General features: G+C 36.7%; 1 protein-coding gene across 3 annotated transcripts in view; it reads left to right on the forward strand.

Moving 5' to 3' along the window:
* Positions 1 to 20,259, forward strand: part of FGD4 (FYVE, RhoGEF and PH domain containing 4) — a 145,308-nt gene that overhangs the window by 93,539 nt on the left and 31,510 nt on the right. For 2 of the 3 annotated variants that reach the window (XM_042946231.1, XM_042946232.1), the window contains exons 16-17: positions 1,707 to 1,847; positions 3,028 to 3,205. In XM_042946231.1, coding sequence (XP_042802165.1) covers positions 1,707 to 1,847; positions 3,028 to 3,205 — 319 coding nt within the window. Of the gene's footprint in view, positions 1 to 1,706; positions 1,848 to 3,027; positions 3,496 to 20,259 lie in introns of those variants that run through there. The other variant, XM_042946230.1, reaches the window with a different exon arrangement.

Below are 20,259 nucleotides of genomic sequence, written 5' to 3' on the forward strand. Positions count from 1 at the left end.
AGTTTTGGTAGTGTATATGTTTCAAGGAATTTGTCCATTTCTTCCAGATTGCCCATTTTATTGGCATATAATTGCTCATAATATATTCTCTTATTATTCTTTGTATTTCTGCTGTATTGGTTGTGATCTCTCCTCTTTTATTCTTGATTTTATTTATTTGGGTCCTTTCCTTTTTCTTTTTTGATCAAACTGCCTAGTGGTTTATCAATTTTGTTAATTCTTTCAAAGAACCAGCTTCTGGTTTCATTGATCTGTTCTACTGTTTTTTTGGTTTCGATAGCATTAATTTCTGCTCTAATCTTTATTATTTCCTGTCTTCGGCTAGTTTTGGGTTTTATTTGCTGTTCTTTTTCCAGCTCTTTAAGGCGTAATGTTAGGTTGTGTATCTGAGATCTTTCTTCCTTCTTTAGGAAGGCTTGGATTGCTATATACTTTCCTCTTATGACTGCCTTTCCTGCGTCCCAGAGGTTTTGGGTTCTGGTGTTATCATTTTCATTGGCTTCCATGAACTTTTTAATTTCTTCTTTAACTTCTTGGTTAGCCCATCCATTCTTTAGTAGGATGTTCTTTAGTCTCCAAGTATTTGTTACCTTTCCAAATTTTTTCTTGTGGTTGATTTCGACTTTCATAGCATTGTGGTCTGAATATATGCACGGTAATGATCTCGATCTTTTTGTACTTGTTGAGGGCTACAATTTTAAAAACTTTTAAATTATCTCGGGTTCCAGGATTCTGATTGCTGGTCAGTATTTACCTTTTTGCTATCGCGTTATTATATCATTGATGCTGGTATAGCATTGTGGTTAAAAGTTCAGGCTCGGGGCACCTGGGTGGCTCAGTCGGTTAAGTGTCCGACTTCGACTCAGGTCACGATCTGGCAGTCTGTGAGTTCGAGCCCCACATCGGGCTCTGGGCTGATGGCTCGGAGCCTGGAGCCTGCTTCCCATTCTGTGTCTCCCCCTCTCTCTCTTCCCCTCCCCCGTTCATGCTCTGTCTCTCTCTGTCTCAAAAATAAATAAACGTTAAAACAATTTTTTTTTAAATAAAAAAAAAAGTTCGGTCTCTGGGGGGCACCTCTGTGGCTCATTCAGTTCAGTGTCCGACTTTGGCACAGGTCATGATCTCACGGTTTGTGAGTTCGAGCCCCACGTTGGTTTCTGTGCTGACAGCTCAGAGCCTGGAGCCTGCTTTGGTTGGATTCTGTGTCTCCCTCTCTGTCTGCCCCTTCTCCCGCTCATGCTCTGTCTCTCTCCAATAAACATTAAAAAAAATCAATTAAAAAAAAAAAAAAAAGCTCAGGCTCTGGATCCAGATCCAAATTCTAGCATGGAAATTCCTAATGTGTGACCTGGGGAAAGTAATTTCTTCTCTGAACCTCAGAGAGAATGCAAATGATATCTTCTTAGGGTTGGTGAAGATTAAATGAAGTAGTGAACTAAGAAAAGTGCCTGCATAGCAAACATTCAATAAATGTTCAACTTTATTTAAATTTGAGGCCTGGTAATACTTAAATATTTTCCCTTGTTCATAAAAGATCTAGATAAGTATTTAAATAATAATTGGGGATGAGCCCTTTTTGGATATCCCCGAGAGACATTTTATATGAATATATTGTACTTTCTGAATGTTCCAATAAGGTGAATTACTCTCTACCCAGTTCATTTTGTGTTCTCTTTCTCTCACTCTCCTTCCATTGTATTTTTTAGATTGAATCAGCAGAAGTGTCTGGAAACAGCGTAGTGTGCAGCTTTCTTCAGTATATGGAAAAGTCAAAACCTTGGCAAAAAGCTTGGTGTGTGATCCCCAAACAAGACCCTCTTGTGCTGTACATGTACGGTGCCCCCCAGGTATGTAAACTGCATTTTTCTGAGGGGATGGAGGTCCTGGGGTACAAAGGGAGGTGAATAGACACTGAAATCAAAATCTTTCCATTACTGTCCTCTATAGAACAAGAGAGTTCAACCACTTGCATTGTCTTTCATTACAATTGAAAAATAGTAACTAAAATTCAAGTTTATTTAAACTGATTTTTAAAGTTTTTAGGCTGCTTTTTAAAATATAGCCCATAATTTCTTCCCCTTGTGCCTCATTTGTCTCCTCCCTTCTTCTCATTCCTCTCCAGTGGTTTGAGAAAGGGTGAGTTGGATTAGGAGGGGGCATGAGAGAAGGGGTGAAGCAGAGGGAGAAGCAAGGAGGAGAAGGAGCCTTTATAATGCCAGGAAATGATTATAAGTTGGTTTTTTTTTTTCCTGAATGGATGGATACCTGAAAAAGAAAAGAATATGAGAGGAAGGGGAATTTAAATCAACCTTGGATTAACATTATCCAGTAGTAAGTTTTTGAGAACCATGTGTGCATAGATGTGAACTAAATCTATGGGAACAACAGACATGCAGGCTGAGCTTCTCACCAGAGCAGCCCCAGACACTGTGGCTTGTGTTGTGCTTGAAAAACACCTGCATTCACCTGGAAATATATAAAATCTTCAACGCATCTGTTGTATTTTACCCTATGTCTGCATTAAGAGCTAGGAAAACCTTATTTTAGAAATAGACTACAAATACCAAGGTATATATTGTCTTCTGTTTCGTTGTTTTTCCCATAACTGTTTTTGTGCATAAATACATTGATGCCTGAATAAATGGATCACCAAATAAAGCTGCGTTTGGTAATGAAATCATCATTAACATTTGCGGCTTTTATGCGATACCTAATTTTTTTCCCTTTTTCATCTGAATGAAGAGTTGAATAGACTCCTTCACAGAGAGAGGGTGTAGGATCAGTGAATTGTAGCTGATTTAGGTATCAGCTCTCATTCATTAATTCATTCAGCCAGCATTATCAGTGGCCTCACGTGCAGGCAGTATGCTAAGTCCTGGATGCCCATCTCTGTCCACGGAGAGCTCACAGGGTGCATCTGTGTAGAACAGTGGTAGCAAAAGAGGTTTAGTGGGAGCCAGGTCACACAGGCCCATGCACAGCAAGCTAGTACATCTCACGCTCCTATGTACCATGTTTTTTCCTTAGGATGTCCGAGCCCAGGCCACCATTCCACTCCTGGGTTACGTTGTGGACGATATGCCAAGGAGTGCAGACCTGCCGCACAGTTTCAAACTGACCCAGTCCAAGTCTGTGCACAGCTTTGCCGCAGACAGTGAGGAACTGAAACAGAAGTGGCTGAAAATCATCTTTTTAGCTGTCACAGGTGAGACACCAGATGGTCCCAACAAGCATCCAACCACCTTGGATGATCATCCTGAACCTAAGAAAAAATCAGAATGCTGAACTTCAGGACCATCCACAGTGTGGAGGTCCTAAGATTTACAGCTCAAGACATTCCCAGCCCTCCTCATTCATCTCTTAGCACTTTATGTTGAAAAATATAGGCTCTTAAATGCATCTTTTGGGGAAGTACTTTCCTATGTTTCTGTACTCATAGTGAAACTAATGTGCAGAGCCATTCTACCGGTAAAAGTTTGAAATAATGTGAAAATGGAACATTTTTTAATGAGCTATTCCTTGCATATGTACTTTTGTCTTGAAGAAAATGTTATCAGTGGATTCTATCACTATCAGGTTAGAATAGGCCACCTCCATTTAAGGTCCTGTAATGTCTTCTCCTTCACAGGTAGGACTTGTAACAGTTTGAAAGATATACCTCCATGTTGCCAAAATAGATCCGTGGTAAAAAAATAAATAAATAAATAAATAAATAAATAAATAAATAAATAAATAAATACAGGGACAGTTTAGGCTATTGTATTAACTTATTTAATTTAGTTTATAAAGCTCAAGCTGCATAAATGATGTATGTTCTTTTAAAACAACAAGGACAAATTGTTGGTGTTCAAACTTTCAACTTATTAAGAAAAGATAATACTTGTTTTTGTAGAAATACTCCTAAGAATAAAATATCTCAAGTATATAGCAATTATGTGTATATAGTATTAAATATGAATATAATTATATTATACATGCTTTTCTCTTCAGCTTTAGGTTCATATTTGTCTCTAATTTATTTTTTAAATGTAAAGCATGTTTTATCTTGCAATTGAACAGTGTTCTAAACTTTAAGAAATGTTTTTGGTGATTTATGTTTAACTGATTGACATCTTAAGGTATTGATATTTTTATAATAAGAAAAAGCAGTAATTTATTTGGCATGGGATATATTAGTTCCAACAGTATTTTTAAAGTACTATTTTTTCGTTCTGTGCCTATTTAAAACAGTGCCTCTCTTTGAAGGTGCTAATAATACCTATTGAAATATATGATGAGGGTGTAATTAATGCTTCAGTCTTGATTATTCTGAGATAAAGTGCACTTTGGTCACTGGGATGGTCAAAGTCACACAGGTTATTTTATCTTTCACAATCTCGCAATTTTTGCAGCAGTTAATATCAGCATGTGCACAAATTTTCACAGAAACCTAAACTGTACAAGATACCTGACTCTATACAGAACTGGGACATAGGGAAACTACATTGATTGTAATGTTTTTCTTTTCCACAAGACTGTTAAAGTATGGCCAAATGCGGACTATATAACTAACACTTCAGATAACTGTGTGGGCCTATTCCTTTTTCCGATGGGGAACAAAATTCACACGTGATCACCTGTGTTTGAGGTGCAGGGAGATAGATATTAGAGGAAGTTTATGCTCAACTCTTTTAACCACCTCAGTGAGGAAGAGGAGGGAGAAACACAATAATGAAAAGCAATATTTTAATGGCAAGTTTGGGGGAGGTACAAGATGATTGAAGAGAGTCTGAGTGCTTTTTCTCATCTTCTGGAGAATTTTTAATAGTCCAAACATGATTTCTTGTACAAAGGCTACTTTTCACCATACTGTGGTTGTGACTAAAATCTCACATTAGGTTGACTATTTAATTTAATCTTTTTCCCAAATTAGTATTTTTCCCCTCATGTAGCCTGTTATGCCCCAAACATTATCATGTTTAAATGCCTAAGTCAGCTAGAAATCCACAAGAATGACCCCACTATCTTGGCCTTTGAGGATGACACCTTAAATGTAGAATAGATTCACTCAGAATTTGAGACTGCCACACATTTATTCAGGCCTGCTGTTTTAAGAAATATTTAAAGTATCTTTTTTCCCCACTCCAAAAAAGAAGGTAAACTGATTATGACGGACACAGATTGCCTTCCTCTATAAAAAGGAAAGTCAGCCACGATCATTAACATTAAACCAAATATTTGGAGTCAGAAAGAGATAAAGGTAGCTTCTTAGGCCCTATCAAATAAGGGACAGACTCAAAGAAATGTTACATTACTTCTCTTTTCTAGCTGCCAACCTTGGGGTGGGTATGTATGTACACCATATGTGTTCAGGGTGGCTTTTGAGAAGGTTACACTATAGCTATAGATGATGTGTTGGTGTTCTTAATCTCAAGAAAAGAGAAGCAATAAAAATGCAGAATGATTATCAGTAAAACATGACTTTCGTAAATGTGGACAGAGCAATGGAAACATAAGGGCCAGTTAGAAGATTTATGGGCCAAGTTAGTTTTGAAAACTCTTTTGAACAGCAAGCAGACTACACTTTTCCCTACCGTAAGTTCTTCTCCTGGGAAATCGAGCGATATGGACACACTCAAGTTTTGGCTGAATAAATATCAATGTCATTTAATTAGGTTATTGAGAGAGCACTCCTGTAAAAAGAATATCATCATGCTCTTAACATTATCTTTAATTTAAAAAAATCAGAAATATTCGTACTAGAAGAGAATTTCTGATTATTCAGTCACCGTCTTCATGTTTCACCCCGTGTTCTTTAGACAAGCACAAAGAGAAGCACTGAAGCAGCCTTACCTGTTTCTCTTAAAGAATCACTAATGCTTTTACTTGGAGAAAGGCAAGGGCATACTCTTAGGCATTTAGTAAACACTCAACTAAACTAAAAGACTTCAAAGTGTGATTGGTTTCAAGAACCATCTCCATCTTGGTTTTTGACACCCCTGAGCAGCCATGACAAATTGAACATAAAAAAACAATTAATTGCTTTCCTATTAAAACAACATCCCATATAGGCTTTATTCTTTATCTTCCCTAATTTGGTGCTTTCCAAGCCATCTTTAAAGTGCCCTTCCTCCAAACCTAAAAAGTACTTCTTCGATAAAAACTGCTACTCACCACAAACATTCCAGTTTTTTAAACTTAAATTTTGCTTTTATTGAAAGTCTCCCATTTGGTACATTAAGTACAAAATGTAGTGCAGACTTCTCTCCAGATTTTAAGTGGGACTCGGTAATGAAAAATGCCACCAGCCACTTTCCTAATAATGGCATCTACGATGCCATCATGTATGCAAGCAATAAAATTCTTCAGGGTATGTTTTTATACTGAAATTTTAATACGAATGCCTCTAGCCACAAGGAGATAGAGAATTAACTTCTAGAAATGATACTATAACTTCTCGGGAAGAGAAGGGGAGGGCATTATTCCTTGGATTCAAGTAACTGTCAAGGGCATCTTTACTTTTCCAAAGGGTATGGATAGTGAAAGAATTAAGCACATCTGCACTACGTCATCAAGCTCCTTTCATTTTCTGTGAAGTTTAACATAACATGCAGGTTGGCGTACTTACCTTCACCAGGTGACCTACCCCAATTAAAAACAAATACTCCAACCTAAAAAAGTACTAAACTTTTTACAAAAACCTTTTAAATATACCCTGTCCCATATATAGATACACATTTGGATTTTTTAAAAGAGTACTTGTAGTAGTCATGAGTATATAAAGAAAACGACAAGCTTCATAGTGCTGCAGGGTTGCTAAAGACTCATTGATGCCTTTAAAAACCGTATATCAAAAATTCTTCTGTGAGTTCACAGTTATGTTTTACTTTCTCTCGTCAACTTTGTGGAAACAGGGTGGTTGTTTTCCCTTCAAATTTTAGATCCCACTTCTGGTTATATTTAAAGCCTTAAGTTCTTATGCTGAGAATATTGTCTGTGATAACTCTAATTATTATCTTTCTGGACTAGATATGTCCAGAGGAAAGGGCACCAACAGGAGCAAATAAACTTCTAAGGAACAAAGGTCTTATTTTTTTTGCAGGTATCCTTGCTATAATGCAGAATAGAAGGTTAATTAAAATTTCTTACATCACATGATATTCGTGTTAGCGGGTCTAAGATTAAGCACATGGTATTAATAAGCTAAAATTAACTCAAAAGGCAAGAATGTCTTAATGTTTTCATTCTTCAATTTTGTATTCTTCAAGAATGTATTAATATAAAAACTGTGGCTAACCAGTTCTTATTCTATAGAACTGTATTGACACCTGTAGTGGATCGTGTTACTTCTTCATTCTCATCCAATTTTAGTAGAATCAAATTGCTTTTTATTTTCATATTACTACCTACTATAGATTCTTCAGATTTAGAAAATATGAGTCTGATATATAAAGACCACTAGATCTACTTTTAAAACCCTTTCTGTGAATTTATGCATATATGTATATATGTAAAAACACTGTTGATTTCCAATTCTGTTTTTCCATAGGAATGAAATTTTTATAGAAATTGTTCTCTTCACTTAAATATCTTAACATGAATTATTTACATGGGTTTTTAATACAATTCATTCTTCTGTATGCCCCGTAATCATGTTCTCATGAGCAGATAACTTTGCTTTCTTTACTGATACAGTAAAGAGGAATAAAAAATTAGGAACTGAAATAAGCAAGAGTGAACAGAGAGGTGGACAGAAAGAGACTGCTGATCTCCTGATCAGAGCAGTGTATGTTAAGACAAGAGAAAAATACTTTAAGTGCAGTAGGGATATGAACTATAAAGTAGAAGTCTTTGTAATAGCATACTGATGGGATCTGTTGCCCCCAGGTCTTTCTCTATTACTTACCTTTTTCTTTAGGCTTAAAAGAGTTTCATCCAATTGGGCCATTTTCTGCACTGTTTTATGAGGTAAAAAATTCCTCTAAAGTCAATCATGGTTTTCTACTTTTTGGACTGAGCGTTTGGCAGAACTAGCACATGGCTTCTACAAGATAGTTTTTAACTCATTGGAGTCACTGAGGGTTACATGATGGTATCCTTCTTCCTAAAATTTGTGATGGTAGATTTAGTGAGAGAGTAAATCAAGAAATCTCATTGTAGCATATTTTAATAAGTAAATACCAAATACATAGAGTGATATATACACAGGTTTGGAAAGAAACACAGTAGTCTGTGGGGACCATTATGATAACAGAATTGTATTATATATTACATATTATGTGGATATTGGAATGTATCACTTTGGGGGAGGGGTCTCCATTCATTAGCAATCATATCTGTATATAAAACTTTTTTTTTTTTAACCAAACTAGCGTTTTATTTTGTGAGTGACAATTGACTGATATTTTTGAGTAAGTGTTATCTGGGTTTTTGAATTGTTGACTGGTCAGTTTGAAAAGGTATGTTATCAGAATTTTAGAGTTAACTCCAATGTGAAAAAAGCATACACAAAAAGTAATTCTTTTCTAGCTATATGAATGTAAAATATTTGCATATAGTGTATATATTGTGTAACATATGTATATTTGGTCACAAAGGCATAGAATTGGAAACATTGTAAAATTAAGCACTTTAATTCCTATTAAATATTAAGCATTTGTATCTTGTAAATAAATACGTCCTTAAATGAATTATAAAGACTTAAATGTTATTGCAGCCAGGATTGGAGATGTTCACATGATTTTGTTTGTCTCAGAGCAAAGTTACTCCAATAGAGTACCAATGCTGCTTCCTACCTCTCATTCCCTACCAAAACCTGTGTAAATCTCTCAAGAATAAGGCTGTGACAGAAGTCCGGGTTCCCCAGGTGTGGAAATAGGGACTTCTCCCTGTGATAACTCCAAGATTACATCGGCAGGAAGCACTACAACAGTGCTGCTCTCTTCTCTGAGAAACGACTGCTCTACTCCATAGTTAATGGTGTTCGCCTAAATTTTCCAGTCATATGTGGGGAAACAGACATGGAAATGGAAGTCAGAGAAACTGTCTGAGTTGTAGTCCTGCTATTACGTATTATATGACCTTATACAATTTACCTGAGTCCCAATAATAAAGTCTTATGGCCAGTCCAAGAAATATGAAAAAGGCACTTGCTGACTACAAAGCACTCTACAGGTAAATTGTATTTCATGGAATGCTTCACTGGGTTTCACCCAGTTACTGGCTTTTGATTTAAAACATAAAGCATATCTCAAAAAGGAATGTGTGAACAGTATGATTTCACAGGTAAAGTAATGAATTAATTTATTAATTGATACCCAAAAACAATTAGCATCAGGGGCGCCTGGATGGCTCAGTCGGTTGAGCATCCGACTTCAGCTCAGGTCATGATCTCGCCATCCGTGAGTTAGGGCCCCACATCAGGCTCTGTGCTGACAGCTCAAAGCCTGGAGCCTGTTTTGGATTCTGTGTCTCCCTCTCTCTCTGCCCCTCCCCCACTCACGCTCTGTCTCTCCGTCTCTGAAAAATGAATAAACCTTAAAAAAAAATTAATAAAAACAATTAGCATCAGCTGCAGAATTCCTTAAACTAAAGGTTGTCCTTGGCTCATTGATATGACTTGTTTGAGTTCACCTTATACCAGATTAGAAACATGGTGGAGAGAGCCAGTGTGGGTAACTCAAGGCTTCTCGAACGAATGTACATAGGAATCACTTGATAACGTGCAGATTCTGATTTAACACGTTTGTGATGACACAGTTCCAACAAGGTCTCAGGTGATGTTGATGTTCTGCAAACCATTCTTTGGAGTGGCGGTTTATACTCATACATTAACATAGCGGCTCATACTTAACTGGCTAGAAATACCTGACTTCCATTATTTGTGACTTTAGACACAAACGCTTTCTTGAAACGTTGTGGGACTTAGGTGATATTTTAGTAAATTGCCTAGCCCACATGAGGCATTCAGCACATAATATCTTATTTTTAATTGAACTATAGTTAAATAATTATTTCCAGGTGTACAATATACTGATTCAACAATTATATATATTACAAAACGTTTGCCATTAGTTACCATCTTATAATATTGACTATATTCTCTCTACTGTACTTCTCATCCCCATGACTTGCTTTTATAACTGGAAGTTTATATTTCTCAAACACCTTCACAAATTTCTCCCATCCTCCCACCCCTCTGGCATCCACCACATCTCTATGAGATTTTTTTGTTCGTTTGTTTTTTAGATTCCACATATAAGTGAAATCATATAGTGTTTATATTTCTTTGATTTACTTCACGTATTGCCCTCTAGGTCCATCCCTGTGGCAAGTGACAAGATTTATTCCTTTTTATGAAAGAACAGCAGAACATATTCTATTGTATTTATATATACCACATCTTTATTGATAGATAACTTACGTTCCTTCCATATCTTGGCTATTGTAAATAATGCTGCAGTAAACTAAACATATATCTTTTTTAACCAGTGTTTTCTTTTTCTTTGGGTAAAGAGCTGAAAGAATTAATTGGGTGGTATGGTATTTTTATTTTTAATTTTTTGAGGAAGCTCCATTCTGTTTTCCAAAGTGGCTGCACCAATTTACATTCCCGCCGCACCAACAGTGCATGAGGGTCCCACTTTCTCCATCGTTGCCAAGAGTTGTTATTTCTTATCTTTTTGATAATAGCCATTCTGACTATAAGATGATACCTCATTGTGGTTTTGATGTGCGTTTTCCTGATGAATAGTGATGTTGAGCATCTTTTCATGTGTCTTTTGGCCATCTGTATGTCTTCCTTGGAGAAACATCTATTCATGTCTTATGCCCATTTTTGTAATTGGACTATTTGTGGCTTTTTGAGCACTTTTGTGGTTCCATACAAATTTGGGGATTATTTGTTCCAGTTCTGTAAAAAACACTGTTGGTATCTTGATAAGGATTGTATTAAATTTATAGATTGCTTTTGGTAGTAAGAAAATTTTAACAGTATCCTTCCAACCTGTGAACATGGTGTATCTTTCTGTTTATTTGTGTTGTCTTCAGTTTCTTTAATCACTATCTTATTGTTGCAGAATATAGGCCTTTCATCTCCTTGGTTAAATTTATTCCTACACATTTTATTCTTTTTGATGCCGTTGTAAATGGGGTTTTCTTTTTTAAATTTATTTATGTTAAATTTTATTTATTTTGAGAGAGAGCACAAGCAGGGGAGGGGCACAGAGAGAGGGGGAGAAAGGGAATACCAAGCAGGCTCTGCACTATCAGTGTGGAACCCAATGCAGGGCTCGAACCCATGAACCATGAGATCATGATCCAAGCCAAAACCAAGAGTGAGACACTCAACACACTGAGTCACTCAGGTGCCCCTTAACTTGATTTATTTTGAGAGAGGGAGAGCAAGAGCAAGCGGGAAGGAGCAGGGAGAGAGAGGGAGAAAGAAAAAGAATCTCAAGCAGGCTCCATGCTCAGCCAGCCTGTAGCCCAATGTAGGGCTCGGTCCCATGACCCTGGGATCATGACCTGAGCTGAAATCAAGAGTCAGACACTTGACTGACTAAGCCACCCAGATGCCCCAGTGTTGTTTTTTTTTTCTTAATTTCTCTTCCGTGAGTTTGTTATTAGTGGATAGAAACACAACAGATTTCTATATGTTGATTTTGTATTCTGCAACTTTACTGAATTCATTTATTTCAATAGTTTTTTGGTGGAGTCTTCATGGTTTTCTACACATAGTATCATGTCATCTGCAATATAGCAGTTTTACTTTTTTCTTACCAATTTGAATGTGTTTTTTTTCTTACCTGATTGCTGCAGCTAGGAGTTTCAGTACTATGTTGAATAAAACTGGTGAAGGGCACCTTGGCTCAGTTGGTTATGCATCTGACTCTTGATTTCAGCTCAGGTCATGATCTCATGTTTCATGAATTCAAGCCCTGTATCAGGCTCTGCACTAATGGTGCAGAGCCTGCTTGGGATTCTCCTTCACTCCCTCTGTGCCCCTTCCCTGCTTATGTTCTCTGTCTCTCAAAATAAATAAATAAATTTCAAAAAAAACCCAAAAGAATAAAAGTGGTGAAAGTGGATATCCTTGTCTTGTTCCTGACCTTAGAGGAAAAACTTTCAGCTTTCACCATTTAGTATGCTAGCTATGGGTTTGTCATATATGGTCTTTATTATGTTGAGGTATATTCCTTCTATACTCACTATGTTTTTATCATGAATGGATGTAGAATTTTGTCAAATGCTTTTTCTGCATCTATTGAGATGATCGTATGATTTTTGTCCTTCAATTTGTTAATTGACTGATTTGTGTATTTTGAGCCATCCTTGCATCCCTGGAATAAATCCCACTTGATCATGAGGAATGATCCTTTTAATGTTTTAATTGTTCAATGCAGTTTGCTAATATTTTGTTGAGGGTATTGGCGTCTGCGTTCATTGGGGATATTGGTTTTGCAGTGTGTGTGTGTGTTTGTGTGTGTGTGTGTGTGTGTGTGTGTGTGTGTGTGTGTGTGTGGTGTGTTTCTTTGGTTTTGGTATCAAGATAATGTTGGCCTCATAGAATTTGGAAGCATTCCTTTCTCTTCAATTTGTTTAAATAGTTTAAGAAAGATGGGTATCAGGGCGCCTGGCTGGCTCACTCAGTAGAGCATGTGAATCTTGATCTCAGGGTTGTGAGTTCAAGCCCCATATTGGGCATAGAGATTACTTTAAAAAATTAAAATTAGAAAAGTGTTTTTTTAAAAAAAGGATGGGTATTAACCCATTTTCAAATGTTTGATAGAATTCATCTGTGAAGCCATCTGGTCCTGGGCTTTTGCTTGTTGGGAGCTTTTTGATTACAAGTAATGGAATTGATTTTCTGTTTCTTCCTGATTCAGTCTCGGAAAAATGTATATTTCTAGGATTTTATTCATTCTTCTAGATTGTCCAGATTGTTGACATATAATTTTCATAGTGGTCTCTTATAATCCTTTGTATTTCTGTGATGTCCATTGTACTTTCTTCTCTTTCATTTCTGATTTAAGTCTTCTCTCTTTTTTTCTTGATGAATTGGCTAAAGGCTGATCAATTTTTTCTTTTCAAAGTACTAGCTCATTGTTTCTTTTTTTTTTTTTTTTAGTATATTTCATTTTGCTCCACTTTGATATTTATTTCCTTCCCCTATCTTAGGGCTTTGTTTTTTTATAGTTCCTTTAGGTATAAGGTTAGATTCTTTCAGATTTTTCTTTTTTCTTGAGGTAGTCCTGTATTCCCATAAAGTTTCCTCTTAAAACTCTTTTTGCTGCATCCCAGAGGCTCTGGAGCATTATATTTCCATTTCATTTGTCTCTGGGTGTTTTTTTATTTCTCTTTGGTTTCTGCATTGACCCATTGGTTGTTTAGTAGCATGCTATTTAGCCTCCACATGTTTCTGTTTTTTTCCAGTTTTTTTTTTTCTTGTAATTGATTTCTAGTTGCATAACATTGTGGTCAGAAAAGATGCTTCATCTGATTTGAATCTTGAATTTATTGAGACTTGTACCCTAACATATGATCTGTCCTGGAAAATGTTCCATGTGCACTTGAATGTGTAAGGGTGCCTGGGTTGCTCAGTCGGTTAAGCATCCAGCTCTTGATTTTGGCTCATGCCATGACTTCACGGTTCATGGGTTCAAGCCATGCATCAGGCTCTGCACTGACAGCATGGACCCTACTTGGGATTCCCTTTCCCTTTCTGTCTGCCCCTCCCCACCCCCTTGCATGCACATGCGCATGTTCTCACTCTCAAATATAAATAAACTTAAAAAAAGAATGTGTATTCTGCTGTTTGGGGATGGAATGTTCTGTATATATCTGTTAAGTCTACATGGTCTAATGTGTTCAAAGGCAACTGTTTCCTTATTGAATTTCTGGCTGAATGATCTATCCATTGAGGTAAATGCGGTGTTAAAGTTCCCTGACAGTATTATTGTCAATTTCTCCCTTTAGGTCTGTTAATAATTATATGTTTAGGTGCTCCTATGTTTGATGCATAGATATTTACAATTGTTATATACACTTGCCAAATTGATCCCTTTATCATTAGGTAAAACCTACCTTTTGTCTCTTGTTACAGAATTTGTTTAAAGTCTGTTTTGTCAAAAATTGAGTATTGCTACCTCAGGCTTTTTTCCCCTGTTGCATGGAGAATCTTTTTCCATCCCTTCACTTTCAGTTTGTGTGTGTCCTTAGGTCTGACGTGAGCCTCTTGTAGGCAGCGTATAGATGGGTCTTGGTTTTTTATCCATTAGCTCACCGTATGTCTTTTGTTTGGAGCATATAGTCCATTTACATTTAAAGTAATCATTGATAGATATGTACTTATTACCATTTTGTTCGTTGTTTTCTGGTTGTTTTTGCAGTTCTTTGTTTCTCTTGTTCTCCTCCTTTGTGGTTTGATGACTTCATTGTTATGCTTAGATTCCTTTCTGTTTGTTTTTTGGGTATCTATTACAGGTTTTGGTTCATGTTACAATCAGGTTCATATATAACATCCTATACATGTAGCAGTTTATATTACATTGATGGTTGCTTAAGTTCATACACATTCTAAATGTGCTACCTATCTATGCTGCATCCACATGTCATGTATCTGTCCTATATGACATCTTTTTTATTTTGAATATCACTTTACTATTTTTCATAGATACTGATTTTGCTTTTGTCTTTTAACATTCATATGACTTCAAAAATGATTGATCTGCTATCTTTATGTGTACTTTTTAGCAGTGAGATTTTTTCTTTTTGTAAATATTTTCTAGTTATGGCCTTTTCTACTTAAAGAAGTCCCTTTAACATTTCTTGTAAGGTTTAGTGGTGATGAATTTTTGTTTGGGAAGCCTTTCCTCCTTCTCTTGTGAATAATAACTTTGCTTGGTAGAATATTCTTGGTTGTAAGGGTTGTAAGTATAATATTAGTTTCAGGTGTACAAAATCGTGATTCAACACTTTCATACAAGTGCAGTCTTTAATCCCCATCACCTATTTAACCCATCCTCCTATCTACCTCTCCTCTAGTAACCATCAGTTTTGTTTTCTATAGTTAAGAATCTGTTGGGGAGACTAACTGGCTCAGTTGATAGAGTATGTGACTATTGATCTCAGGGTTGTAAGTTCAAGCCCCACTTGGACATGGAGCGTACGTTAAAAAAAAATAAGTCCGTTTCTTGGTTTGTCTCTCTTTTTCTCCCCCTTTGCTCATTTTTAAATGCATTAGAGAGGGTGGGGGAGGGGGTTAAAGAGACAGCAGGGGAGAGAATCCCAAGCAGGCTCCTCCCTGTCAGTATACAGCCTGACTCGGGACTTGATCTCACAAACCATGAGATCATGACCTGAGCCAAAATCAACAGTCAGATGCTTGACTGATTAAGCTACCCAGGCACCACTTACTTTTTTGTTTCTTAAATTCCACGAGTGAAATCATATGCTATTTGTCATTCTCTGACTTATTTTACTTAGCATATTACTTTTTAGCTCCATCCATGTTATTGCAAATGGTAAGATTTCATTCTTTTTATGGTGGAGTAATATTTCTTTGTGCATATACACCACATCTTCTTTATCCACTTATCAGTCAATGGACACTTGGACTGTTTCCATAATTTGGCTATTGTAGATAATGCTGCCAAAAACATCGGGATATACATATCTCTTTGAATTCATATTTTTGTATTTGTTTCCTAAATACCTAGTAGGGCAATTACTGGATCATAGGGTAGTTCTATTTTTAACTTTTTGAGGAACCTCCATACTGTTTTCCACAGGGGCTGCACCAGTTTGCATTCCCATCAACAGCACAAGAGGGTTCCCCTTTCCACACATCCTCACCAACACCTGTTGTTTCTTGTGTTGTTGATTTTAGCCATTCTGACAGGTGTGAACTGATCTCTCATTGTAGTTTTGATTTGTATTTCCCTGATGATGAGTGATGTTGAGCACCTTTTCATGTGTCTTAGCCATTTGGATGTTGTCTTTGGAAAAATGTCTATTCATGTCTTCTGCCCATTTTTTAACTGGATTATTCAATTTTTGGGTGTTGAGTTTTATAAGTTCTTTTTCTTTCTTTTTTTTTTTTATGTTTATTTTTGAGAGAAAGAGACAGAACTCAAACAAGGGAGGGGAAGAAAAAGAGAAGGGGAGACACAGAACTGAAGCAGGCTCCAGGCTCTGAGCTGACAGCACAAAGCCCAGTGCAGGACTCAAACTCACAGACTATCACCACCTGAGCTGAAGTCAAATGTTTAACTGACTGAGCCACCCAGGCACTCCTATATGTTCTTTATATATTTTGGATACTAACACTTCGTCAGATATGTCATTCCTCCATTCCATAGATTGCCTTTTAGTTTTGTTTACTGTTTCCTTCATTGTGCAAAAGGTTTTTATCTTGATGAAGTCCCAATAGTTCATATTTGCTTTTGTTTCCCTCACCTCTGGAGACATGTCTAGTAAGAAGTTGCTACAGCCAAGGTCACAGAGATTGCTGCCTATGTTCTCTAAGATTCTGATAGTTTCTTGTCTCACATTCAGGTCTTTCTTCCATTTTGAATTTATTTTTGTGTATGGTGTAAGATAGTGGTCCAGTCATTCTTTTGCATGTTGCTATGCAGTTTTCCCAACATCATCTGTTGAAGAGATTGTCTTTTTCCCATTGTATGTTCTTTCCTGCTTTGTCAAAGGTTAGTTAACCATATAGTTGTGGGTCCATTTCTGGGTTTCCTATTCTGTTCCATTGATCTATGTGTTGTGCCAGTACCATACTGTCTTGATGACTACAGCTTTGTAATATAGCTTGAAGTCTGGAATTGTGTTGCCTCCAGCTTTGCTTTTCTTTTTCAGGTTTGCTTTGCCTATTTGGAGTCTTTTGTCATTCCATACAAACTTTAGGATTGTTTGTTACAGTTCTATGAAAAATGCTGGTGTTATTTTGATAGGGATTGCATTGAATATGTACATTGCTTTGGGTAGTACAGACATTTTTATAATGTTTGTTCTTCCAGTCCATGAGCATGGAATGTTTTTCCATTTCTTTGTGTCATCTTCAATTTCTTTCATAAGTGTTCTATACTTTTCAGACTACTGATCTTTGACCTTTTTGTTAGGTTTATTCCTAGGTATCTTACTGTTTTTGGTGCAATTGTAAATAGGATCGATCCCTTGATTTCTTTTTCTGCTGTTTCATTATTGGTGTATAGAAAGCTACAGATTTCTGTATGTTAAGTTTGTAACCTGAGACTTTACAATTCATGTATCAGGGAGTTTTTTTGGTGTAGTCTTTTGGGTTTTTCTCTATAGAGTATCATGTCATCTGCAAATAATTAAAGTTTTACTTCTTCCTTGCCAATTTGTATGCCTTTTACTTCTTCTTTGTTGTCCGGTTGCTGTGGCTAGGACTTCCAGTACTACATTAAGTCAGTTTGGAGAGGGCACATCCCTGTCCTCTTCCTGACCTAGAGGAAAAGCTCTCAGTTTTCCCTGCTGAGGATGATATTAGGTATGGATTTTTCATATATGGCCTTTATTATGTTGAGCTATGTTCCCTTTAAACCTGCATTGTTGAGGGGTTTTATCCTGAATGGGTGTTGTACTTTGTCAAATGCTTTTTATGCCTCTACTGGAAGGATCAGGTGGTTCTTATCCTTTCTTTTATTAATGTGGTGTATCATATTGATTTGTGAATATTGAGCCACCCTTGAAGCCCAGGAATAAATCCCACTTATTTGTGGTAAATGATTCTTTTAATGTTCTGTTGGATTCAGTTTGCTAGTATTTTATTGAGAATTTTTGAATCCATGTTCATCAGGGATATTGGCCTGTAGTTCTCTTTTTTAGTAGAGTCTTTGTCTGATTTTGGTATCAGGGTAATGCTGGCCTCATAGAATGAATTTGGAAGTTTTCCTTCCTTTTCTACATTTTGAAATAGTTTGAAAAGAATAGGTATTAACTCAGGGCGCCTGGGTGGCTCAGTTGGTTAAACACGCAACTCTTGATTTCAGCTCAGGTCATGATCTCATGGTGGTGAGATCGTGTGGAGTTTGGAGCCTGCTTGAGATTCTCTCTCTCCCTTTCCCTCTCCCCCCCTTCAAAAAAAAAAATTAAAAAGTAGGTATTAACTCTTCTCTACATGTCTGGTAGAATTTGCCTGTGAATTTGTTGGGAGTGTTTGGATTATTGACTCAATTTATTTGCTGGTTATCAGTCTATTCAAGTTTTCTATTTCTTCCTGTTTCCATTTTGGTAATTTATACCTTTGTAGGAATTTATCCATTTCTTCTAGGTAGTCCAATTTGTAGCATATAGTTGTTTGTTTTTTTCATTTCCTGGTTAACCCATTTATTGTTTAGTAACATGTTGTTTAGCCTCCATGTATTTGTGATCTTTCCAAATGTTTTCTTGTGATTGACTTCAAGTTTCATAGCATTGTGGCCAGAAATGGTGATTGGTATGATTTCAGTCTTTTTGTATTTGTTGAGGCCTGTTTTGTGACCTAATATGTAATTTATTCTAGATAATGTCCCACATGCACTTAAAAAGTGCATGTATTCTGTTGTTTTAAGATGGAATGTTCTGAATATATCTATTAAGTATGTCTGGTCCAGTGTGTCATTCAAAGCCGTTAATTCCTTGTTGATTTTCCCTTTAGATGATTTGTCCATTGATGTAAGTGGGGTGTTGAAGTCCCCTACTATTATTGTACTATTAATTAGTTCCTTTACATTTGTTATTAATTGTTTTGTATATTTGGGTGCTGTCACTGTGGGTGCTTTATTGTTTACAATCATTATATCTTCTTGTTGGATTGTCCCCTTTACGATTATATAATGCCCTTCTTGGTCTCTTGTTACACTCTTTGTTTTAAAGTCTAGTTTATCCGATATAAGTATTGCTACTCCAGCTTTCTTTTGACATCCATTTGCGTGATAAATGTTTTCTCCACCCCTCACTTTCAATGTGCAGGTGTCTAGGTCTAAAACAAGTCTCTTCAGGCGCCTGGGTGGCTCAGTTGGTTGAGCGTCCGACTCTTGATTTCAGCTCAGGTCATGATCTCATGGTTGTGGGATTGAGCCCTGCATTGGGCTCTGCACTGAGCGTGGAGTCTGTTTGGAATTCTCTCTGTCCCTTTCTCTCTGCCCCTACCCTGCTTGCTCTCTTTCACAATAAATAAGTAAAAGCTTTTAAAAATAATAATAAAATAAAATGAGTCTCGGGGCACCTGGGTGGCTCAGTTGTTTGAGTGTCCAACTTTAGCTCAGGTCATAATCTCATGGTTTGTGGGTTCGAGCCCCATGTTGGGCTCTGTGCTGACAGCTCAGAGCCTGGAGCCTGCTTCGGTTTCTGTGTGTCCCTCTCTCTCTGCCCCTCTCTTGCTTGCATCATGTCTGTCTCTCTCTCTCAAAATAATAAATAAACGTTAAAAAAAGTTTTTAATGAGTCTCTTGTAGGCAGCATATAGTTGGGCCTTTTTTTTTTTTTAATCCATTCTGAAATCCTATGTCTTTTGATTGGAGCATTTAGTCCATTTATGTTCAGAGTAATTATTGATACGTATTTATTGCCATTTTATTCCTTGTTTTGTCGTTGTTTTTGGAGATTTTCTCTGATCCTTTCTTGTCGTTGTTACCTTTGGTCTCTCCTTTGCACTTAAAGAGTTCACTGTAATATTTCTTGCAGGGCTGGTTTAGTAGTCATGAACTCCTTTAGATTTGTTTGGGAAACTCTATATCTCTTATTCTGAATGACAGCCTTGCTGTATAGAGTATTCTTGGCTGCTGACTTTCCCATGCAGCACTTTGAATATATCATGCCCCTTCCTTCTGGCTTGCCAAGTTTGTCTTAAGAAATCTCCAGCTAGCTTTATGGATCTTCCTTTATAAGTTTAGGACTTCTTTTGTCTTGCTGCTTTTAAGATTTTTTCTTTCTCACTATATTTTGCAAATTTAATTATAGTATGTCTTGGTATTGGCCTGCTTTTGTTGATTTTGATGAGAATTCTCTGTGCCTCTTTGATCTGGATGTGTTTCCTCCCCCAGATTAGGGAAGTTTTCTATTATTTCTTAAAATAAATATTCTGCCTCCTTTACTCCCTTCTCTTCTTCTGGGACTCCTATAATATGAACGTTATTTCATTTGATGGAGTCACTGATTTCCCTAAGTCTATTCTCGTGTTCCATAATTGTTCTTTCCCTCTGTTGTTCAGCTTCATTGTTTTCCATTACTTTGTGTTCTGTATCACATACGCATTCATCTGCTTCT

Source organism: Panthera leo, chromosome B4, assembly GCF_018350215.1.
Source record: "Panthera leo isolate Ple1 chromosome B4, P.leo_Ple1_pat1.1, whole genome shotgun sequence".
NCBI lineage: Eukaryota > Metazoa > Chordata > Mammalia > Carnivora > Felidae > Panthera > Panthera leo.